Raw genomic sequence first — 24,482 nt, forward strand, 5'->3', positions numbered from 1 at the left:
TTTCAACTTCAACTGAAAAACAAGCTAATCGAGGCAGACTCTATCCGACGTTCCACTGTACTCAGTAATGTTTTGTCCTGGGCTCGGTCTGCTCGGAAAGCGTGGACTGTACGTCAATGTTGCACCTTTTGAAGTTTTTTATTTTCCAAAAAATCATAACAAAACTGAAAGACAAGATACTGCGTCAGGAAGCCATGGAGCTTCGTTTGCTGGAGATGGTGAAGACTTTGACCAATGGAACACCTTTGGAACACCTAATCCTAACTTTAGGAAAACATGTACAAAATACTTGTTTTTGGAGAATCATTGTCAAATTTGAAAAGGGATTTGGTAAGTACTCAAGTTATTGTTTTTGCCAGTGGATACCTCCAAAATAGTTCTTTTGAAGGCATTTTTCTGAAAAAAAAATATAAGCAAACCCAGAAAGAAATCCTTCTTTTTCAGTGTTTTCAAACTCCTATTAGTCAGTCTGTAGCACATAGATATATTCTGACTGTTGGGGTTGATTTAATTTACCTTCCTGAGGTCTTCCTTTTCCTCCTCATACTCCTCTGCGTAGTATAGCATGTCATCAGAGATCACACAGTAGTGGTTGTTCCACCGCTGAAATGGACAAATTCAAAACCATCACAGATACACATTTAGCTAAATTATTAAACAAAGTATGTCTCCATACTAAAGGCCAAATGATGTGAAATATGATCTTAGTTCAGAGTTTTTGGAGTAAAAGTAGTCTGGCCATTTCATTCTTCTTAAAGTACCTGGTTGACAGGGTCCCACATCTCCAAGTCTCCCTGTTTCTGCCAGGTCCTGAAGTCTTTGCTGACAACCCCACCATCGACACTGAGCTTCTTGTGCTGCATATGGACAAATAAAGGCAGCAATGGTATCAACAGATGAAAACAATTATTTCAACAATGCAATGTTTGCTCACACGCACTCACACAAACACACACACAGTACCTTGAGGATGATTTTGCCCTTCAGTTGTGTGGGTGAAGGTAGCTGCTCAGCCATGTGCTCCACTGGCTCAACAAGCAGTTTGTCTCCAAACACGTCCCTGAAGATACGAGCCATCTGACGCTGCTGCTCCAATGGGCAATGCTCTTCTATGGACAGTATTACTGGGAACCTGGTGGGGAGCGCCACAGTTAACAAAACAAAACAGTAGTACTGTTGTTGCTTAAGTTTTGAAGGAAAAAACAAACATCTACCATCTTACGGAACATGATCATTTAGTAAGACCTGGATGGATTAAAACATAAAATGACAACCTTAGGTGTTTCCCAGTTCTTGTTTGTAATTGCTAAACCTGGTATGACTCTAGTCGAGTAGGATTTTTTTCTTCTTATTTGTGCACTCAAAGGTAACTTGATTTGCAAGTCCTTTGGCAGACTGAGCATTTAGTAGAGTAGGAAAGGCTCTTTCCTTTTCTAACTTCTACCGATGGCATCCCAACGTAGACTTTCATCGGAATGTCCGGCAGAAGTGGCAAGTCGTCGTCTGTTCTCGCCGGCTGCGCCATCGCACAATGCTGGCAGCGAGGACGCCGGCCAGTCTTCAGTGTTTGTCCCTCTGTGGTGGGGGGGCAGAAGTCTGGCAACCCTCCGCCGTTCTTCCCTCCACCCAGTCTCGATATTTGGAGACTGTGGAACATTTGGTATTGGTTCCTTGAGGGGGGTACTGTCATGTTCCGCAGAACAGGAATTATTACTTTCTGTTCTGCACCCTTATTTTGTTCCTGCTGGGTATGATGTGCAGTTGCTTGACACTGACTGATGTGGCAGTGTGTCACAGCTGGTGGCAATTAACAATCAGTGGCTTTATTAGTCCATCGGAGTCAATCTGACTTCACTGGTTCATTGGTTTTGTTCAGTTCTCCTCCACGCTGTCACCAAGACTGTATGTCATATTTTACTTATTGTTTTTCTACTTGCCAGTTATATGTCTCACTGAGACCTTTTTTGCTCTTTTTGTTTGCCTTTTGCCTGCACAACTGTGAGTACCTGCACCTGCTCGTGCCAAATAAAGGACTTATTTGCACGTAGCCTCTGTCTCTGCATACCAGGGGTCTAGCATAGGACACCTCCACACAAGATCCTGATATTTTGGGAAAAATTAAACTTAAAACACATGTGCGAGAACAATGCTAAAAACCTTTAGCATATCAGTATGTGGAATCAAATTATGGAACAAATTGAGTAAAGAACTCAAACTATGCACTCAAACTATGGATTAAGGATTAAAAAGTTTGGCTTTTTGCTACTCCGTTGTGGACATGTGGAACTGTGAATTGTACTGTGTGATGTATTCCAGTGTAACTTGTATGCATGTTCAAAATAAATTAAACCACTACCGTTACTAAAGAAGGAGTGATTACAAATGTATTAAATCTTTAGACTCTTTCCGTTAATGAGCAATGAATAAGTTATTTGTGCCACTTACTCAGAAGCCACAAAAGCATGCTGATTGATGGCTTTTACCACATCTTCAAACTTGATTTTGGTCGTCCTGGTCCAGCCGTGATAGATGATTGGTTCTCCTGGTCCTTCCCAGCAATCCACTGCAATCCACAGCAGAAAAAAAACAACATATTCAGAAGAAAAGGTTGAATTTAGTGAGGACAGACAGAGTACATGTACAGTCAAAGTAATAAACACGTACTGACATTCAACACAGCGACATCCCAGGCGCAGGCAGCGCACATACGCCTCCGTGGAAGACTCGCTACGAAGCTGGTCACCTGTCAGGTAACTAAAAAACACAAAAACAAATCTCAGTTTGGTTCATTCAAAATAAGTCAAACAGTGAAATTTGTTGAATGCCAAATACGTCTTGTCAGGTTTTCCAGAGGATTTTATTTCAAGCTAACAGCCCGAGGTTGCTTGTACATCACAGTGAGATTTTTTTGTTATTGTTTTACATGAATTCCTTCAACAACTATTGTAAGAACAGTTCCATCGCAATGTTTGACACCCTAACAAAACAGCAGCTGCAGGATGTCATCCAAGCAGTCCCACCTCATGACATAGTGATCATACTTTTGCATAATAGTACCGAAAACTGTGTGCGTGTGAACGAAAGAGACACTGTTTGGTTCCTCATCAAAAGCCACGTGAGACAGGGCTGTGTTGCCACCCTCAAACTTTGTAACTGCGTCACAGACCACCTCATGGCCAGGGCGTGTGAAGAAGTCCCAGGTTTATCGCTAGGTTCACACACATTAGCTGAGCTTGAATATGCTGATGACTCCACACCATTCAGTGAGACACCCAATTTTCAACAGTGCACTGAGCTATTAGACTGAATCTAAAAGTGTAACAATAATAATATCTAAAACAACCGAGGCAAGATAAACCTTTTTAAGGTGAGATATAAAAGCTAAACACAAAAGTATTTAAGAATGTTAGCAAACACATGGGACTCCAAGTCAAGCACAAAGCTGTGAGCATTTTTATCTCTGAACAGGACAGTTCAAAACAATGTATTTGAACTTACCAGAAGGAAAAAACCTGGGTGACAGGCTGCACTTACTGTGTAAGGCAGTTGGATTTGCAAGTACAGTACAGGTATGAAACCTCGCAGTATGTAATCCTGTTTAATAGAGATGTCATACTTACGTGTTGTGTGATGAATTGATCCAGTAATGAGACAAAGGGTTGTTCATGTCTTGGTTGTTTACGTCTGACAACTTATCATCCCACAGAGAGTTCTCCTTGGAAAACAGGAAGCTGAGGAACTAGGGACGGTATGGTTAAGAGGCACAGAGAAAGTTCATCAATTCTATTCTGCGCTACATTTCCGAGATTAAAAATATCTTTTTGGACATGAAAACATCTGTCCATACCTCACTGACGGTGAACTCGGGGTCATTGGTTTTTCTCATGGTGTCATCAATGAAAGTGGTCATCAACTCTTTAACCTGATTGAGATCGCTTGCCCATGGCTCCTTGAGGACAGAAAGTAGCAAAGAAAATTCAACTACAGGAGGTCCTTCATGTCTACTCTAATAATGTTAAAAAAAGAAAGTCATAAACAGGTTTCATATGCTGTAATTATGAAAATATTCCATTTATTAACATTGAATCCTGTATCGCGGAACTTAATTTATCGAGGCCGGGTCTGGAAACAATTAAACACTATAAACGAGGGACGACTGTACATATAAATGACCAATTAAAGGGATAAATGAACCAAAGACAATGTGGCAGCGAGACACCACACGGACACCACCTTCCTGTTTTACCATGAGTTATTTGAATTCCATTGTGTTTCTTCCGGTTGCCATTTTGCTAGCAAGTTAGCTTCTTTATTAGAAGCTAGGGAGGTTTTATGATAAAAATACATTAAGACAGTTGGATTCACGCAGTGTGTTTATAATACGACAGGACATGCATACAATGTGCTAAATTTTAACTGAAAAACACTAACCAGGGCGGATGCTAACCAAGGTTCCACTGTATTGTTAACAGTCCCAACACAACTTAAAAAAAAGAATTAAAAAAAAGAGCATCAGGGTTAATGTGGTATACCTTCTGCTGGTAGATGAGAAATCGTTGAAAGTCATGCAGCAGAACTACCGAAGCGTCAGGCTTGTCTGTATTACTGAACAAGAGCAAAGAGTTCACACAAAAGAAAACGCAGTACACAATATCAGTGAGGCAGAACTTTAGACTCTCGAGATGCAGTCTCACGAGTGAAAGATGAAAAAGAAAAGCAGCTCACCCTAAAATAAACGAACAATCCTTTTTGAATTCTTCAAGAATCTAAGCGAAGAGGAATGAAACGACAACATTGCAGAATCATATGAAGCAAACAACAGATCCATTAAGTCTTCCGAAACTCCTGCTTACCTCATTTTGATCAAACATTATAAGGTTGTACAATTTATGAAACTGCTCAAAGTCCAAACGATCATGTTTTGCTCCCACTTCCTGTGAAAGAACAGAAATAAAGTTGGAACACATTTTTATGGAAAAAGAAACTTTATTTTTGTTCTCTTACTGTACAGTGACCTTAATGGCATACCGTTACACCCCTATTTAATATATTAAATATTCATTATTAAATATTCATTATAATATATTAATAAATCGTGCTGTTTTGTGGTTGACTATGGGGTATTATTAGCTTTTAAAAATGCATATTTAAGCAAATTTTATATATTTTTTGCCTGAATGAAGCATTTTCACGCGTAAACATGGCTTAATGAAGTAAAATACAAATATAAGCTTCTCAGAAGATGCATTCAAAGACTTTGCGATGATATGTAGTATTCCACACTGGCCACTAGGTGTCAGTAATGTTACTGTAATCTTGAGCGAGACACACAAGCGCCAGACTTGATCGCCGGGACAACAGGCTTTTGTTGCAGGGTTGAATGATCACACAACAGGCACAATAATCCCTAAAACGGGCTACTGTTGCAGCTGGAAGAGCTAAAACTCAACTCTGAACCACCGACGTCACTTCCTGTCTGCCTGCGCCACTCAGCTCCCCAGTTTTGACCTGAACTTGCTGACACCCTCAAGCTGAACTCGGACAGGCGAGAGGTAAAGATTCTTTGAAATGACCGAGTGCTGACAGCTGCTAGCAAACCTGTAACGTTTTATTTAAAAATGTCAGCCAAAAAAAAAAAAGCAAATACATTTTTATCGTGTTAATAAATGTCTGAGAGCCAGATGCTGTCTCCAAAACAGCCACATCTGCCCCAAGCCATAGGTTCCCTACCCCGATCTAGATAAATATCGTCGATCACATCACCGTGACAACAAGGAAAATCGCGGATACAACCCACAAAGAAAGAACGACTCAGTTGGAAAATTCAATTCAATAACATTTGACATGACTACCGTGTTGCAAGGGCCTGCTCAACAACAAGTACGGGAATTAGGAAGCCACGCCTCAACAGTCAACGACACTCACAGTCCCACACGACAGACGGCATGCAGGACAGAAGTGGAAACCTTTAGCTACAAAGACCACAAACGACTGGATTGGAAAATGGTACAGATATGGATAACAACATGGGAAAAAGGATTTTTTTAAAACAAAAAACTTCTTTTATTATATGGAAGAATAAATAGTGCATGTTGAATACAGGAAGTGAACAAACTCATTAGCAATTGAGCAAAAGAGGGGGTTAAATAAGCTCTGCTTCTTCCTACTCTCTTCACTCTCTTTTCGGACATGTGGAATTGTGAACTGTAACATGAAGCATTTCAATGTAACCTGTGTGCATGTTCCAAATAAATTAAACCATAGACCATTTACAGCAACAAATGAGCACATGCTTATTTATGTCTTATTTTCTGTTATTATGTCAACGATAACGAGTAATAAGAATGTAAAGGTGACTATGGAGTTTTATTTTATGTCTAGAGGGCTCTAATTTAAAAAAAAAACATACAGTCATACCTGTCTATAGCGGCCGCTGAAGGGAAACGGCAAAAGTGGCCGCTATAGGCAGGTGGCCACTATAGACAGGTTGGCGGCCATTTTGAATTTGTGCGCGCACATATTAAGATGTCTGTGATTAGAAGCCGTGCTAGTATTGTCTTTTGTTATGTTTGTTTTTAATATTTTGTTTTTGAATTTTGATTTGGTTGGCTGATCTTAAACTTTTTTGAAGAAAATGTTAGTTTTAATTTTAAAAAGTTTTAATATAATCTTTACATTTGAAACATTATTACATGTTTCTTGTTTCAAATGTGAGTTTATTATTATTTTTGAATGGGTGTGTGCGTGAACGATAGAGTGCGGAGGAGGTGCGAAGATCGTCGTAAACTAACAATACCATCGCTCCTTTCGTATTGAATGGGCTTCTGATCCTGATTAGTCGGCAAGTGATATTTTAGATGTTTTATTCAGGTGTTTTGCCCATTTTAGAATCTATTCACGTTGGCATTGCAAAGTGGGAAGATTCTCCGTTTTGGCCGTCATTGAATCTTTTCAGGGCGACATTGCAAAGTAAGAAGACGGCTTTTTTTATGTGGAACAACTGACATTTTGTGTGGATCTTGTAAATGATTGTGACTGAGCTACGACTCCGTAATTAAAGTCTACACACGACGGCTTCATTGCTTAAAAAACAAAACTTTTTCGTGCATGAAGCTTCTGCTTGAGTCGGTATTTTGGCCGCTATATGCAGTCAGATATTGACCAAGGGATACAAAATGGGTGGCCGCTGGCCGTGTTAGACAGGTGACCGCTATACACAGGGTCTACAACACGCACATTTTCTGCGGGGGATGTTTCAGTGGCCGCTGTAGGCAGGTGACCGTTATAGACAGGTGGCCGCTAAGAAATGTTTGACTGTATTTAGAAGATCATAAACTGGTTTTCTGTGCCTTAACTACAAAAAATATTTATTTATAATTAAAAGAAAAGAAAAAGAAACTTTTTGACCAAAAATTAGCAAATTTCTGGTGACGTGAATACCGATCGGTGAATGCTGCTGGTCCATGAATGAAATAGGCGATCAAAGTCAAAAATGGAAGCACACCATGAATTTGTCTTTCAGAGAGCGAGCACTGGGGGGCTTGTAGTTGAGCAATGGGAGAAGTGTCTTCAGCTCCTTCATGGATATGCTGAAAAGATCACATTGAAAGAACATGCATTCGTAAAGGAAACATAGTATGACTGGCTGAGTAACCGATGAGTCCCGTGACAGGACGAGTCAAGAAGCCATGATACCTGTTTGTCTTTGTTTGATTGACAGAATACATCTTCTTCCTCAGCCAGCTTGAACAAAGAAAACCTTACTGGATGAGGCTGTAAACTGTAATTACAGATAATGTATAGTTACGTGTGTGTGTGTGTGTGTTTGTGTGTATGAATACCTCTCAATAACAACTGGCGTAGGAGTGGCCAGTGTCTCCTGAACTAACATCTCAAGTCCAAACAGCCATTTTTGTGCATCCTCCACAGAATCAGCTAGGAAGTAAGCACAATAACGCAACTTAACTACACAAGGCAACCTGTATAGAAATTGCACGTGAATGCTGAAAGACTGAAGCACAACTGACTAACATTCATTTCAATGGGAATTTTTAGGCCCGAAAATGTGGAATTCTGGGAAAGTGCTACGGCAGTTCTATAGTGAGTTTACATCATGCCATGTAGGTTTATATCGTTTGTAATTATAAAAACGACTAAAATGCTAACAGTTAACATGCAGTACATGGAGTTAGCAAGATTGTGCTAACTACTGAAAGTGCCACAACAGTTCTATAGTGATTTTACTCCATGCCATGTAGGTTTATACCTACAAAAATGGCTAAAATGCTAATGTGCTAACAGTGAGTATGCTAGCGCCTAGCAAGCTAGTGCTATGTATCAAAGCGTGGCTGTAGTTCTAGAATTTTATTTTTTTTACATGAAGGAAATGTATGCAATTGAATATAAGGATAATGGCTTACATGCTAGCATGCAGCATATACAGTTAGCAAGATAGTGCTAACTACCGAAAGTTCCATGAAGTTCTATAGTGATTTTATGCCATGTAGCTTTGTACCTACAAAAATGGCTAAAATGATAATGTTCTAACAGTGACTATGCTAGAACCTAGCAAGATAGCGCTAAGTATCAAAAGTGTGGCTGCAGTTCTATAGTTATTACAACCTGCCAAGTGAATATATTAAATATAAGGATAATGGCTAAAGGACTAAAATGCTAGCAGTTAGCATGCGGTATACACTGTTAGCAAGGCAGTGCTAACGACAGAAAGTGCCACGACAGTTCTATAGTGGTTTTAAATTAATGGTTAGTCCCCCCCCCCAAAAAAGCTATGTATGATCTGCTTACTGAATGCTCTAAATTGTGGAGAGGAGTGAATGTGAGTTCCATCCATCCGTTTTCAATGCCGCTTGTCCTCACTAGGGTTGCGGGGGTATGCTGGAGCCTATCCCAGCTGACTTTTGGCGAGAGGCGGGGTACACCCTGGACTGGTCGCCAGCCAATCACAGGTGAATTTGAGTTGAATAGTTATGTGTCTTTGTGTCCCCTGTGGTTCAGCTGGGATAGGCCGGGAGTTCCTTGAACAGCGGTGGAAAATGGACGGGCTTCTCTTTGACATCATTACAGAAGGCGATGCATCTGATGTACGAAGCCGCAAACCGTTCAAGACGTACTCACCTCCCAGACTTAAGGTGTTGAGGACAAACTGTGAGCCATAGAAGATGGTAAAACACGTATTCTCATCATGTTTGTCCTTGCCGTCTTTGAAGCGCTCAAAGTCTTTGGAATTTCGGCCAGGGCGAACTTCTCGGATCTCAAATAGATCCACTGAAACACAGACAAGACATATTTCTAAAGAGTGGTCATTACTATTACGTAATCACTGCTCTTTGCTCAGTTTTCTAAACCACAGCTTTGGAAATACACTCCTGATCAAAATATGAACACAAGTTGTTTGCACTGTTGCATCTCAAGGAGGTTCTAAGTAGATCTTCGAAATACGAAAAGAAGAAATGGGTTGACAATGCCCGCCTGACAACGAGGTATAGTGTCACCCTTTTGGACCATCCTGCGTGTTCCCCTGATCTAAATCCAACTGAGAACATTGAAGAATGGATGGCAAGGGAAGTTTACAAGAAATGGACATCAGTTCCAGACAGCAGATGTCCTCCGTGAAGCCATCTTCACCACCTGGAGCAACATTCCCACTAGCCTCCTGGAAACACTGGCATCAAGCACGCCAAAAACTATTTTTCAGCTGATTAGCAAGAATGGTGCAGTCCTCTGAGCAAATCCTCTGTGCATTATTTCCCGTCATAGCGACAGCGTTACGTATTGTTGTCACCTCTAACATCCAACCACAGATGACTTGTTCATGCTAAAGTGGAGCAGCAGTGTTTTGGGGCTATTTTTGGCCCCTGGTGGAAAAAGGTCTGACACCCCCGAGATAGAGTGCATGCCTTGAAAAATGCAGTATTACATTTTCAGGACAAATACTCACAGACACCATCGGTCTTGTCTGCCGTGCGTGTCCAGGCCACCTGCCGTGTCTCCATAATGACCTGCACAGTGAGCCTCTCCGCCTTCTGCCTGAAGACCGTCATGACCATGCCCATCTCCATTTCCCGTTTGATCATGCTCTTCCTGTACTCCGTCATCTCTCCCTGCTGCCCCCAGTGCGCCATCTCTGCAGCTTGGTGGGACAACAAGGGACACCGACGTCAATTTCAAATGTCATCGTGTAAGTGTGATGCGTGCTATGTACGGTACGCTGTCCTTCAAATCATCCAACGCATGCAACACGCGGGAATCTGCATTCCGCTGCATGGAAGAAATAAAACCACGTCTGCTGTCGTCATAAAGTTCACCGCCAGGAAATACAAAGTAAGCTGAAAGGAACATGAATGAGCATCGGACAAAGTCGATATGGACAAGAAAGCATGCGACTTAAGGAAGCAGGGAAAAGTTCAACATACTCGGACGAGACCAATTTAGCAAAATACTGCATACAAGTTAATCGGGGGACCAGAAGAAGCCAACACACTTGCTGAAGACATCAAGAAACTGGACAAATATTAAATATCATATAGCTCAGGTCGGTCCCGTCTATGTGGGCCAAGTTATCAAGTCCTGGTGCTCTGTCTTTTTGCTATTACTAAAGTGCTCACATCAGTCTGTTTATGTTGACGTGTTCTAGTGGTAACTTCATCATTATCACTAAGCAGCGTCAAACCACAACAGCAACATAACATAATATTGTCTAGCTAGTTCAGGGGTGTCCAAACTGAGGCCCGGGGGCCATTTGCGGCCTATGGCTGGTCTGTGATCGGCCCTCGGCACATTTTAAAAACACAATTAAACGAGTAATCTAACAACAAAACAGAAAAAAGAGCAGTGATTTGATCAGATATTGAATAAAACCATAATTTTAAGAGTAATAACTTGTTTTACGAGCTTACGGTGGTAATGCTATGAGAAAAACATGTCATTTTTGAAGCATAAAGTTGAAATATTGAACAAAGTTGGATAATACAGGGGTGTCCAGACTTTTTCCAGGGAGGGCCACATAGTGAAAAATAAAAGGATGCAACTTTGACGCATATTTTGTAAAGCAACACGGGTAGATATGCAAAGAGGTTATATACAGTACAGGCCAAAAGTTTGGACACACACAATACAACTCCATAGTCCCCACTCCATTAATAAGGCAAGGAATTCCACTAAATAACCCTGACAAGGCACACCTGTGAAGTGAAAACCATTTCAGGTGACTACCTCATGAAGGTAACTGGCAGAACACCAATTGTTTGCAGCGCTATCAAAAAAATCTATAAGACATAAAATATATGTCTAAAATATAAGACACTTTTTTGTTCAGTACATAATTCCACATGTGTTCATTCATACTTTCGAGAATCTACAATGTAAATAGTCATGAAAATAAAGAAAACAAATTGAATGAGAAGGTGTGTCTAAACTTTTGGCCTGTAGTGTATATTTCAAGAAAAAACTGCATTTCGGCTTTGTGATAATGGTGAAATCCTACTAAAAACGACATTATTTTTACTCATAATATTATGAGTTTATTCTCATAAAATTGCAACCTTTTTTCTCATTCCATTCCATTTTTATCTCAATATTTCAACTTTATTCTTGAGAAATTACAGCTGTTCTTTCAATTTCTGCTCTTGCTTTTTTTTTTTTTTTTTTAGAATATACAAACATTTCAACGTTCTTCTTGTAAATTTTCCTCTCGTAATATTATGACTTTATTCCCATAATATTATAACTTTTCCCAAACCTAATTTTTGTTTGTTTCTCCCAATATGACGATTAAAATGATTTTGTTTTTAATATTTCAACTTCTAAGATGACATTATAGTTCCTCAAAATATTACTTTATTCTCCTAAAATTACAACTTTTTTTCTCTTCAGTTTGAAACATTTTTCTCTTAATGTTTAGACTTTATTCTTTTATAAATTACTGCAGGTTTTTGTTAATTTTTTTTTTCTTGTTATATTTTTAGAATGTTCCATGGGCCAATAAAAAAATTGTCACAAGCCGCAAAAGGCTTGGACACCCCTTTTGTAATATTATAAACAAAACAAAAACTAAATTTGCTATATTTGGAAAAGTAAATTGGAAAAAAATTATGTAAAAATACAATGGGGGGTGGGGGGCAGTCACAGTGTTCCAAAAAAATAAAAATCTGAGAAGAATTTTGAAAAGCAGCAAAAATGGGGGCTAAAAAAGCTAAGGAGAAAACGTTAATACATGTGATAACACACTTTGTCACCTATAACACAAAGCTAAGAAGCAGGCTGAGATGCAGTAAAAATCTAAAAAAAAAAAAGAGCAAAGAGTGAAGTTGATACTAATAATAGGCTTTTCACCTATATCTATATCTATATCTATATCTATATATCTATATCTACATCTAACACAAAGCTGAGATGCATTTTTTTACACTGAAATATATAAAACCTCTTCATTTTTCACTTTGCGGCCTTCGAGTGAAAAAGTTTGGACACCCCTGCAACCGATTTTTAAGTGTGTTTAACAAAGTGTTTAACAAAGACGTCAATAAAAGTGTAACTTTTCATCCCTCCAACTTTCTTCTGGGCTAGTCATCAACACCCGCAGGGCTAACTTTGTCATCTCGTGACGCTTGTATGGATCTGATACTGCTGATGGTATTGACATTTGGATCGATCGTCCCACCCCGAGAACAGCATTTCCATGTCGTTATGCCAGTGACGTCACAGGGCGATTGCACAATGCGTCGGCTTAATAAAATAAAGATTCTCGACCGGCATGTTTTTGGATTGTGTAACTGTGTCAAGTCAACATGTTTGCCGTGGCTAGAAAGTTAGAAAGGAACATGCAGTGCAAGAGCTTTTTTAAATTATCTGTAGTAAAGCGATTCCCCTCGCTGCATCCTGCATGACACTCTCCAACTCTCTGACCAAAACGAGATTGAAGCGAAACGCTTACCTTGTACGCTGAGCAGATCCTATAAATGATGATTATTTTTGTCTTTATTTAGTCATTGTGTTAAATCAAGCGCAGGAGGATGCAGAGTGTTGTTAGTTCCTCTATCTGGGTGGACAAGGAAGTAAAGTCAACTTGCATTATAAGCATACGCCTGCAAGTTTCAATAAAAAAAAGTCCGGAAGCAAGGATATCTATGCAAAATAAGTAACACAAGAGACTCTGGAACACTGTTATATTTTGTCCTATGGCACGTATTGCTTTTAATGAGTTTACAGTGTTAAATCATTCAAATACATGATATTGAACAATTAGCTTGCAAATCATTACAATAGTTGCAGCAAACAGAAATTGAGAATTAAAAAAAAACTACAACCCAATAATACTTGAAATGTCCTAAAATGGAACCTATACAGGTTTGTGCTTGACTTCAAATGGAATACTTTCGTCAGTACACTTTAATAAGTACAAGTATACTGTATACACTGTGTTCTTAGTCCCCTATGCCAATTTTGACAGTGTCGCGCTGTTCCAAAACCGTTACACTTACCGGAAATGACGATTGCAATATTTACCCATTTCTTCTTCTTCGGTTCGGAGCCGCTTCAAGTTAGTCCCTCCTCTTCCACTACATAGCCAAGATTGCGACGATTGAGGGCAGTTTAGTTTCTCATTTTTTTAAGTATACGTAATTACAAAATACTGTGCTGTAGTTCGTTAATCATATCATTTGTATCCATAAACATTACAGATAAGTATTTGTGAAAAGTGAGAAAGGACGACTTTGTTTTTAAAAATCAAGAATTTACCCATAAAAATTATATATAAATTATACATATATATATATATATATATATATATATATATATATATATATATATATATATATATATATATATATATATATATATATATATTATATATATACAGTATATATATATATATATATATATATATATATAATTATTTTCTTTTCTTAGTCCACAAAATAATATCACTTTTAGAAAATTCAAGCGAGTTTGGAATTCAGTAGTGTGCACATCATCCTACTCTACTGATGGTGCATCCTTTAGTTCCAGCAGGGGTGTCCAAAGTGCAGCCCAGGGGACGCTTGCTACCCATGGCTAGTTTTTTATTGGCCTGCAGCACATTGTAGAAATGAAATGAAACCCCCACACTTTTATTAGCCTTTTGGTAATATATGTATACTGTATCTATATGTATATATACATGCATGTTAGGTTAATTGGAGACTATAAATTGCCCATAGGTATGAATGTGAGTGTGAATGATTGTCTATATGTGCCCTGTGATTGGCTGGCAACCAGTCCAGGGTGTACCCCGCCTGTCACCCGAAGTCAGCTGAGAAGTCCCCCGCGACCCTAATGACGAGAAGCAGTATAGAAAATGAATGGATGGATGGATGGTTTTGTGGTTGACTACGGCCTATTATCAGTCAAAACATATATGCATATTTAAGCATGCAAATGTTACTTTTTTTGGCCTAAATTAAGCATTTTCAAGAATAAAAGTGTCTAAACTAAAATGCGAATATACTGTTTTATATATATTCATTCAGAAGATGCATTCCAAGACGATATGTAGCATTCTACACTGGTCAGTGGGTGTCAGTAATGTTACATTGATGAGACAATAAGCCACCGTAGGGAGCATCAAGAACAACAAGGAACTCTCCCAATGCTAACGTGCGAGTCTATATTATGTCTTATTTTCTACTACAGTGGTCTCTTGCCACATCGTGGTTTGAATTTCGTGGCTTCACTCTATCACCGCTGTTAAAAAATATATGAATTCGTAAATCATGCTAAATCATGCTGTTTTGTGGTTGAATTGAGACATACTGTATATGCGCCAGACATGATCGCTGGGACAACAGGCTTTTATTGCAGGTTTCAATTTTCTAACAACACGCACAACAATCCCTAATAAAGACACGGGCTACTGTTGTGGCCGTAACCCGACGCCAAGCTAAAGCTCAACTCTGAACCCCAGATGTCATTTCCTTTGTAACATTTTCTACCCTTTTGAAGTTGCTGAGGGAGTCATGCTGAAATGTCCAACACCTTTCACAGTTGACTGATGTAAAAACTCAAAACACTCATCAAAAAAAAAAAAATACCTGACCCTTTTATTTTTGTTCTCATTTTTCATGGGCTGAACTCAAAGATGTAAAAGTTTTTCCATGTGCACAAAGGGCATATTTCTCTCAAATATTGCTAACAGATGTGTTGAAATCTGCGTTAGTGAGCACCAAAAGGAGCCATCCACCTCCCAGGTGCGGCATAGCAAGATGCTGACGAGACAGCGTGACTATTGAACACGTGTGCCTTTGGCTGGCCACAATAAAAGGCTACTCCACAAAAGAGTTGAGCTGATGAAAAATGGGAACAAAAACAAAAGTGTAGCGTTTTTGTCTGTGCTTTGGTGTCGGTTTTGTGTAAATACATACTGTACAATTGACTTAACTTTGCATCGACTGGAGCAGAAGTCAAGTGCCAGCTGAACAAAGATGACAGAGGAAGGACTCACTTTGACTTCTCATATTGAGTCTGTTTCATATTTGTGTCAGCAGCAGGTGAGGTGGTGTGGAGACGGTTTTTGCTGACCCTCACTGCTCCTGGTCGTCCTCCGCCTCCCTCAGACCTTGACTGTGCAGAGTCTTCCCTGCCATCTCCATCATGGCCTGGACCTCTGGATCCATATCCAAGACACTCCTTTTACCCTCACCTTCCTCACCCTGGAAGAGCATCCATCAAATTCCATTGATATTATTTTCCAGGTTGTAATGGACTGGTACACAACTGGCAACATCACAAAGTAACGTGGTGTAGACAGGAAGTGAAAGTGTATCACTAAGGAATAATACACCCGCTGTTCCGGTTCCTACCTTCTCTTGCTGTCCTACTGCCCATACTTCCATCGAGTCCAACACAAAGTCCTCATCTCCCGAGAGTTGAGGACTGCCAAAGGTTGTACACTTTGGCCGTGCGCGGCTGTGACCGCGTCCGAAATCACTGTCCAACCACAAGCCAAAGTAATTGTGCTGGCCGCCCATACCCTGGAACGACCAGATAAGACAAAAAAGTAAAAAAGTATATAGTTATTATAGCTCAGGGGTGTCCAAGCCTTTTCCAACAAGGACTACATTGTGAAAAATGAAAATGCAATTGAAAAAAAATTAAATAATGCAAATTATCAATCAACATATCAACTTTGGCTTTTGACCATTTTTCCCATTTTTGCTGTTTTTTTCCCCCAAAATATCAAAACTTTGTTACTAGAACAATCTTCATAAATTTTCTTCTCGTAATATTATGACTTTATTCCAATAATATTTTGACTTTATTCCCACAATATTCTAACATTTTCCCCCAACCAAATTTTCCAAAAGGTAAAACTTTTTTTGTTTGGATTTTGTTTGGTTTGTTTCTCATAATATTCAGACTTTTAAAAAAGAACATATTTTTTCTTTGATATTTCAATTAATTGCTACTAAAATTACATTATTCTTTCTCATAATGTTGCAACTTTTTTCTTGTTAGAATACGACTTTTCCCCTTTAATATTTTGACTTTATTTTCCTAAAGTTATAGCTGTTTTTTCCACGTCTACTGTAGTTTTTTGTTTTAACTTTACAACTATGTCAACTTACTTCTTGTAAAATGTCTTCTCGTAATTGCGACTTTATTCCCAGAATATTTTGACTTTAATCTCGTAACATTAGAGCTTTTTCCGCAACCAAATTTTCCAAAAATTACAACTTTGTTGTTTTTTTGTTTCTCATTATATTAAGGCTTTCTTTGCTATTTCAGCTTTATGCTACTAAAATGATTAGAGATGTCCAATATTGGCTTTTTTGCCGATAACCGATGCCAATATTGTCCAACTCTCAATTTCCGATTCCGATATCAACCGATACTGATATGTGTAACATCACATATTTCTTGTCGTGGAAGAACTGGACTGGACTTACAGTATTACCTTATTATGTATTATTATTGTTTATTTATTATGTATATTCCACGATAAATTTGACGTGATCCGTTCCGTATTTATTAATTTATTTATTCTTATTCTATTTTCTCATTTTTCTTATCTCTCATGTCTTGCCTTGGTTGTGATTAAGTTTGTGATTAAGTTCATTATAACATTTTTGCAGACATCCCGGAAATGTGAATTTCTCTTGGAGAGTGATAAAGAATCTATCTATGTACAGTATGTACGTACGTGGTCAAGCAGCTCTGTTTGTTTATTCAAGCACATTTTGACGTGCTATGACGTGCGACGTCCAGCAACGGTGTGATTCCCTGTCTACCCACTGATATCAAGGCGGCAGCACCGGGGCTAAGATAAAAGTCATGCGGCTTGAAAAGAAGTGGGGATTCAAGCCTTTGGTACCTTCCATTATCATGGGAAACATGAATTTTCTATGAAGCAAGATTGACGAGTTGGCAAGAACATTAAGACCTACAAGGAGTGCAGCTTATTTGTGCTTCACTGAATGGCTAACAGCTAGCATCCTTGAGGCTAACTCGAGGAGCTAGCCGACTTCAGTACAGTCAAAGCGGCCAGGGACACAAGCGCCTGTGGAAAGCGCAAAGGAGGTGAGCTTTAGAACAAACTGTGGTGTCATCCTGGCCATGTGTACATTAAAATGTCCATCTATACAGCATTATTTTAATGTCGGTTGTCATGATTGGGAAAAAACCCGATAACTGATGTCTACCAATATCACATTTTTATGTAATATCGGGCCACCAGTAATATCGGACAACCCTAAAAATGATGTTATTTTTCCTCATGCTACAACATTATTCTCGTAAAATTAGAACTTTTTTCTCTTAATACTGTGACTTTATTCTTGTAAAATTACTGCCATTTTTTGCTGTTGTGTTTTTTTTCCGTTTTCTTATTAAATTATATTTTTAGAATGTGCCGTGGGCCAATGAACAAACAGCCGCGCGCAGCAAATGGCCCCCGGGCCGCACTTTGAACACCCATGGGCTAAGAGAAATGACACACATGCATTATAGTTAAATGGGAACACCGTGCTGGTTTGTGCTTGCCTAACATGAGATGAGGAGTAAGGAGAAGCAGACGCGGTTGGCTTGTGTGTTTCTCTATGATGTGGTGCTATACTCTTATTACGTTATGTCATGTCTGGTCTTGTCTCACCAGTCCGTTGGGCATGGTCTGCTGATTCTGGTTGAGGTACATGAAGTGTTGGTTGTAACCTGTCCATGTATGAACTCTCATTGTGGGAAACACAGAGAACAGGAAGCATCTGGAGTCGCCTGCACGCAAGTACACACAATAGACATGAAATACAAATGAGGCCGAGAGACTGACCAACATATTCAAATAAATACAGTATTGACATTTCCTTACTATGTCACATCTAGACGTCTTTTTTTTAACTTCCAAAAGTGATCCAGTATTTTACCGAGGTGTGTTCACCTTCTATAACCACTGGACATACCAACTTTGGCTTTCTTCATACCAGTCATGCCATGCAGAATCTTTCTCACCCTGGAACTGAGGTCTGACTTCCCAGCTGAGGGAGGCAAATCCCCCAAAAACGTGTCCCCTTGTGTCTTTGATGAGCAGCAAAGTGGGCCCGCACTGCGTCAGGCCTGCCACCATCCTTGTGAAGCTCTCGCCGTGCAGCAGCGTGGAAAACACCAGCCTCCAAGGCGCCCTGTGTCCGTCAGGCAGCTGGAAAGATCAAAACATCTGCATGGTGATTATTTGACCACCACCACCTGCTGAATCTGCATTACTTAAACCAGGGGTGTCCAAAGTATGCCCCAGAGGCCATTTGTGTCTTACAGCTGTTTATTGCCCCACAGAATATGATGTATTACCTAATATTATGAGGAAAAATAATGTAAATTTAGTAGTATAAAGTTGAAATTTGAAAGACAAAAAACTTTATTTTTTTTAGTCCTACTATTATGAGAAACAAACGAAACGTAGAGTTGTAATTTTTTTTAAATTATATTGCGAAAAAAGTTATGTTATGACAATAAAGTCAAAATATGGCAATAAAGTCATAATTAGGAGAAGAAAATTTAAAAGCAGAAAGTTGAACTATTTGGAAAAAAACAACATCAACAGTAGCAGTAATGGAGAAAACTACTGTAATTTTATGAGAATAAAGTCAAAATATTAAGAGAAAAAAGTCGTATTCCAAAAAGAAGACTATTTTAAGAGTACGGTATTTATAAATCTATTTTTTAAACCACTATTGCTAACTCATGCTCGCCGGTGGTGGGGTTTTTTTTCGGTTTAAAAAAATATATATTTTCTGGACTATAAGTCACACTTTTTTTCATAGTTTGGCTGGTCCTGCCACTTAGAGTCAGGTGTGACTTACAGTATATATCCAAAAATACATCTCTTAAGTTATAGTAGGGTTGTGTTTGGTTATTTGGCGTCACCTAGTGGCCACAATAATTCATTGAGTTGCACTTGGGACGTTGTTAGGCACACAAATGGAATGATACAGCGCATACCAGATGCTTTTTGTTACGGAATACTTTCTAATCAGCCTTGGAGACTGTGTCTGTAAGTAATGTGCAACTATAATGACATGATAGCTGTGTGGACTGAGATATGTACTACGTTAGACAGCAGAGTTGTTTCATTAAGACACTAATTAGGTCTGGCTTGGAGACTGTAGCTGCTGCGTCAGCCACTAATTAACTAAATATACATGTATGATTTTCAGTCTATTTCATACATTTGTGAATACAAAAGTCAAGTTCAAATGCGGCTGTTTGATACCCTTCTACACACTGGGATGCGTCCAGGCGTCATGTTATGTCCAACATTCTTACATTTATTAAAAAAACACTTTTGGATAGTACCGTGTGTACAAGTACTTGTTGCACTAGCATGGTATGCAAATGAGTGCTTTCGGGCGCTTTTGCAGCCGCGTGTAAATCTGACATGGGGCTCCTCAGAAACGCAATGACACAAAATCTCTCGTTTTCATGTCCAGTATTGTCAGATCCAGGGATGGTGTTACATCACTCACCTGTGGTGCCAGAAACATGAGCGTGGGGATGTCTAGCAGACACTTGAGCTCTTTCCAGGGCGCGTCTTTACAAGGAGGTAGCAGGTTGTTGTGTGTCGACTGTGCACTTAGTGACACGTTCAGCCCTTCAGCTACCAGCATCAGCAGGTACGAAGATACCTGGGGTACTCTGAAGATCCAATCTTCCAAACAGGCAACATCACAGCCTCCTTGGTCTTTGGAGATAGGGACAGAACATTTCACATTTTCAGAATATTGTATCACTAAGTACAATAATCCCTTGTTTATTGCGGTTAATTGGTTCCGAGATAAGTGAATTTCTGCGCAGTAGGATTCCTTATTTATAAATGGGTGAATTTCATAGTTAAAGCAAAGAACACCTGTTTACAACCTTTTAAATACGCTTTAGCATTATTAGAGCCCTCTAGACGTGAAATAACACCCCTATAGTCACCTTTACATTTCTATTGTCCAATATAGTAAACATAATAAGACAATTAAGACTTGTGCTCGTGTGTGTTGTTGTAAAGGTGTTCCGGAGGGTGGCAGACAGGAAGTGACATCGGGGGTTCAGAGTCGAGTTTCAGCTTGGCGTGGGTTACAGCCGCAACAGTCACCCGTGTTAGGGATTATTGTGCCTGTTGTGACATCATTTCAACCTGCAATAAAAGCCTTTTGTTTTGGTACTTGTGTGTCTAACCCAATAATACAGTAACATTACTGACACCTACTGACCAATTAGATTACTACATATCATCACAAAGTCTTTGAATGTGTCTTCTAAAGTCCTTATACTGTATTTGTATTTTACATTTTTATGCTTAATTTAGGCATAATATATGTGACATTTGCATAAATATCCTTTTTTTTGCCATATTCAACCATGAAACAACATCCATCCATCCATTTTCTGTACCGCTTGCCCTCACTAGAGTTGTGCGTATGCTGGAGCCTATCCCAGCTGTCGTCCGGCGAGAGGCAGGGTACACCCTGGACTGGTCACCAGCCAATCACAGCCACGAAACAGTTATGAATTCAAATATTTTTGAAAAACCATGATAAGAGCGAAGCCACAAAATTGGAAGCACAAGGTGGCAAGGGGTTACTGTAGCAATATACAGCAGCACAAACACTTGTTTACCTGCGGGTTTGAGTTCTGAACACATGTTCTCTGCCAAAAGTTGGACACCCAGAGATGCATCACCCATATTTTCAGGTTTCCACCCCTGAAGGCATCCTTTATTGACCAGGATCTGAACTACAGCAGAGATGAGGTCCTGTAAGAACTATCAGAGCAAAGACACTTGGCAACAATGGTGGTTTTGACCAGGACAGGTGATGGCTATTGACCCCTTCCTCACCTGCATTACTTGCTGACAGGTGACACTCGTGGAGCATTCTGTGGCGCCCTGCGACATAGCCATGACAAGGGGAGCTCGTTCTTCAGCAGTGCCTTGCAGGGTGTCTGCTAAGAAGACGACCAATTGCTCTCGACTCACTCCAGAAGCCGCAGAGGTGCTGACTTTGCCAGATGCGGTCTGTCCCAGGTTAATACTGCTCATGCACTGGTATAATCTCTTTACCATGGACTTTGGTGCCACCTTGCACATGGAGGACTGAGGGGGGATAAAATGAATCATGAATGTTGAAAAACGAGTTGATATGCCCATAAAAAGTTTCACAATAAAAGTGACTTAGATTAGATTCAGCTCCACAACCCCCACTTTCTCTCTTCAGTTGCCATGATTCACTCGCGACACAATCCAGGTTTAAACCCTAAATACGCTTCATACACTTATTAAACACATTTCAAGTATAAAATGTATAGCTGCACACCACTAATCATAACAATGTTAGATGATCCATGAACACAGAATCAGAGTCACGGTGTTGCCTTTAGCCTGGTCGTCAGGCGAGTAGCGCTAAAGCAGGGGTGTCCAAAGTGCAGCCTGAGGCAGTTTTTTTATTGGCCTGAGGCACGTTCTAAAAATATAATTTAACAAAAACACTACAAAAAAAATCAACAACAACAAAAATGGAAAAAAACAGCAATCATTTTACAAGAATACAGTCGTAATATTAAGAGAAAAAAGTTGTATTCCAACAGGAAAAAAAGTTAAAATTTTACAAGAATAAACTCGTATAAAATAAAAAATAAAAATAATATAAAAAATATATATATATAATTTAATAAATATATATAATTTTAGTAGCACAGAGTTGAAATGTGAAGGAAAAATTACATTATTTGTTAGAAGATGGATTATAAGAAACAAACAAAACATAACGTTGTCATTTTTAGAATATTAGGTTGGGGAAGAAGTTTGAATATTATCGGCATAATGTCAAAACATTATGGGGATAAAGTCTAAAATAATATTATGTGAAAAATATTTACAAGAAGAAAGTTGAAAAAGTTGAAACTTTTTTTTTTAAAGCAGCAGAAATGGGAAAACAAAGCTGTATTTAACAAGGATAAAGTCAAAATATTAAGAGAAAAAAGTTGTATTCTAAAGAGAAAAAAAAGTCGCAATTTTGCAAGAATAAACTCATAATATTATTAAGAAAAATAATGTTGTTTTAGTAGCACAGAGTTGAAATATTAAAGAAAAAATATAATATTATAAAATATATAATTTTTTTAAAAGTTGTATTAAGAGAAACAAACAAAACAAAATAAAGTTGTCGCAATGTTAGTTTGGGGAAAAAGTATTATACACATATTATTATTAGAATAAATGTTATGAAGATTATTCAAGAAGAACATTGAATTTTTGGGGAAATTCCCCCCCAAAAAAGGGGAAAATAGGAGCAAAGAGCGAAACTGACACTAATAACTTTTTCACCTACAGTATACGACAAAGCCGAGATGCATTTAAAAATATATTTATATAACTTCTTAGCATACCTGCATGTATTGCTTTACAAAATATCAAAGTTGCAAAGTTGCATCCTTTCATTTTTCACTATGTGGCCCTCACTGGAAAGAGTAAAGTGAAGGCCACCTCGCTGCAGGTTTTGAGGCTGGATTGACTGTGGAAGTTAGTGCTAACGTTGACTTGATGAAAAAAACATTATCAGTGAAGCATAAAGACATAAACACGTACATGTACGTGTATTGTCACGTATTTATGAATGATTACCGACTTCGGGTGAATGAGACGTGTTTTCTGTGTAAAAAAAACTTATATTTATTATCCATACCTGCAACATATCAAATGTGAGGGTGTTTCCTGCAGGCGCCGCGACGGCTCCTCGCAGCCTGTCAAACACTGCTTCCACCACCGGCCGATCTTCAGGGCGGAAGCGGGAGAGACGCTTCTGCACCAGCACACTCTCAGTGTTGCCCATAGTGCGCTCCTGTCCCGTCAGACCACACGCATTGGAGGCATTACGCGTGGAAACTGTTGAGTAGAAAAATACATTCAATATCTTTTTGAAAGAAAAAACAACTTCTCATAGTATTACGACTTTAGGCTCGTAAAACAACTTTTTTTCTCTTAATATTATGACTTTATTGGAATATTTCATACAATTACTGCTCTTCCACTTTTGTTGTTGTTTTTGTGTTAGCTTTCTTGCTTTCTTGTTATGTTAAAATATGCCGAGAGCCAATAAAAAAAATCAGCAACAGGCTATAAATGACTCCCGAGCTGCACTTTGGACACCTCTGTATTATAACCTTTAAAAAATGACAACTTTATACTTAGTTTTGTTCTTTTCTCAAAACAAAAACACGTCTTTTGTCTTGAATAGTTTATGCTTCTACATTTTTTTTCCCCTCATAATCTTACAACTTTTTTTTTCTTAATACTTTGACTTTATTGTCGTTCCTTTCCCCCCCCCCATTTTTTCTGTTTTGTTTTTTTGGTTTCTTGTATAATTGTAAACAAGTTGCATGTGTTTTACTGTGTATTTTTGTTTTTTGCTCCGACCAGTCCAGAGAGTACCGCACCTCTCGACCGAAGACAGCTGGGATAGGCTCCAGCATAGCCGTGACACTGGTGAGGACAAGCGGTATAGAAAATGAATGGATGGTTTGGGATCATTTCTGTTTAGACATGTTGAGCGTTTTCCTTGTCGGCCACCGTAACTCACTTCACATAAAAATGATCATCGGGCATTTTAGATATTAAATGTCTTCATATTTGACAGAACAATAACACAATTTGTCACAAACATTCGACGGAGACAGTATGACATAGCCCTAGCAGGGTTTTTTTTTTTTTTTTACAACCGCAGATATATGTAAACGTAATTTCGCTTTATGTGGAAGAGATGAAGAGATTTTGTAACTATGCAAACTAACCTTTTAGTCAACATCAGCTGAGACCTTCCAGCTCATTCGAACGATTTGTGGACTTCCTGGTATGGCTGAACGTGACACAAGTGAAGTCCAATCAAATCGGCCAAATGACAATTTGCGTCTTTCTGATTGGTCCATGAGGTCGAGAGGCGGATAAAGCGGCTTTG

At 38.9% G+C, this 24,482-nt stretch overlaps 2 protein-coding genes and 1 long non-coding RNA gene across 10 annotated transcripts in view; 1 reads left to right on the forward strand and 2 right to left on the reverse strand.

Moving 5' to 3' along the window:
- plcg2 (phospholipase C, gamma 2) overlaps positions 1–13,084 on the reverse strand; it is a 28,720-nt gene extending 15,636 nt beyond the window's left edge. For 5 of the 8 annotated variants that reach the window (XR_008570420.1, XR_008570419.1, XR_008570418.1 and 2 more), the window contains exons 1-16: positions 12,953–13,084; positions 9,959–10,150; positions 9,136–9,285; positions 7,842–7,935; positions 7,696–7,743; positions 7,505–7,589; positions 4,854–4,934; positions 4,726–4,766; positions 4,533–4,605; positions 3,848–3,949; positions 3,621–3,739; positions 2,669–2,754; positions 2,446–2,563; positions 964–1,132; positions 762–857; positions 517–603 (exon numbers count right to left, since the gene is read on the reverse strand). Coding sequence is in view for 5 of the 8 variants with exons in the window: in XM_054776349.1 (XP_054632324.1) it covers positions 517–603; positions 762–857; positions 964–1,132; positions 2,446–2,563; positions 2,669–2,754; positions 3,621–3,739; positions 3,848–3,949; positions 4,533–4,605; positions 4,726–4,766; positions 4,854–4,934; positions 7,505–7,589; positions 7,696–7,743; positions 7,842–7,935; positions 9,136–9,285; positions 9,959–10,142 (1,533 nt within the window). In the remaining 3 variants the exon portion in view is untranslated. Of the gene's footprint in view, positions 1–516; positions 604–761; positions 858–963; positions 1,133–2,445; positions 2,564–2,668; positions 2,755–3,620; positions 3,740–3,847; positions 3,950–4,532; positions 4,606–4,725; positions 4,767–4,853; positions 4,935–7,504; positions 7,590–7,695; positions 7,781–7,841; positions 7,936–9,135; positions 9,286–9,958; positions 10,151–12,952 lie in introns of those variants that run through there. The other 3 variants (XM_054776350.1, XM_054776352.1, XM_054776353.1) reach the window with 3 other exon arrangements.
- An 842-nt stretch (positions 13,085–13,926) lies between these two features.
- meak7 (MTOR associated protein, eak-7 homolog) lies at positions 13,927–24,383 on the reverse strand. Its single transcript, XM_054777835.1, has 9 exons — positions 24,319–24,383; positions 23,214–23,413; positions 21,371–21,625; positions 21,151–21,295; positions 20,010–20,224; positions 18,499–18,685; positions 18,146–18,264; positions 15,858–16,028; positions 13,927–15,707 (listed from the first exon to the last, which is right to left on the reverse strand). Exons 2-9 carry the CDS (start codon positions 23,358–23,360, stop codon positions 15,579–15,581), a joined length of 1,368 nt encoding a protein of 455 aa, XP_054633810.1. The 5' UTR covers positions 23,361–23,413; positions 24,319–24,383; the 3' UTR covers positions 13,927–15,578.
- On the forward strand, positions 17,256–21,788 carry LOC129181996 (uncharacterized). Its single transcript, XR_008570538.1, has 3 exons — positions 17,256–17,574; positions 18,149–18,710; positions 20,540–21,788. It is a non-coding gene; the product is annotated as an uncharacterized LOC129181996 (long non-coding RNA).
- Positions 24,384–24,482: the final 99 nt, after the last annotated feature.

Source organism: Dunckerocampus dactyliophorus, chromosome 5 (genome assembly GCF_027744805.1).
Source record: "Dunckerocampus dactyliophorus isolate RoL2022-P2 chromosome 5, RoL_Ddac_1.1, whole genome shotgun sequence".
NCBI classification, from domain to species: Eukaryota; Metazoa; Chordata; class Actinopteri; order Syngnathiformes; family Syngnathidae; genus Dunckerocampus; species Dunckerocampus dactyliophorus.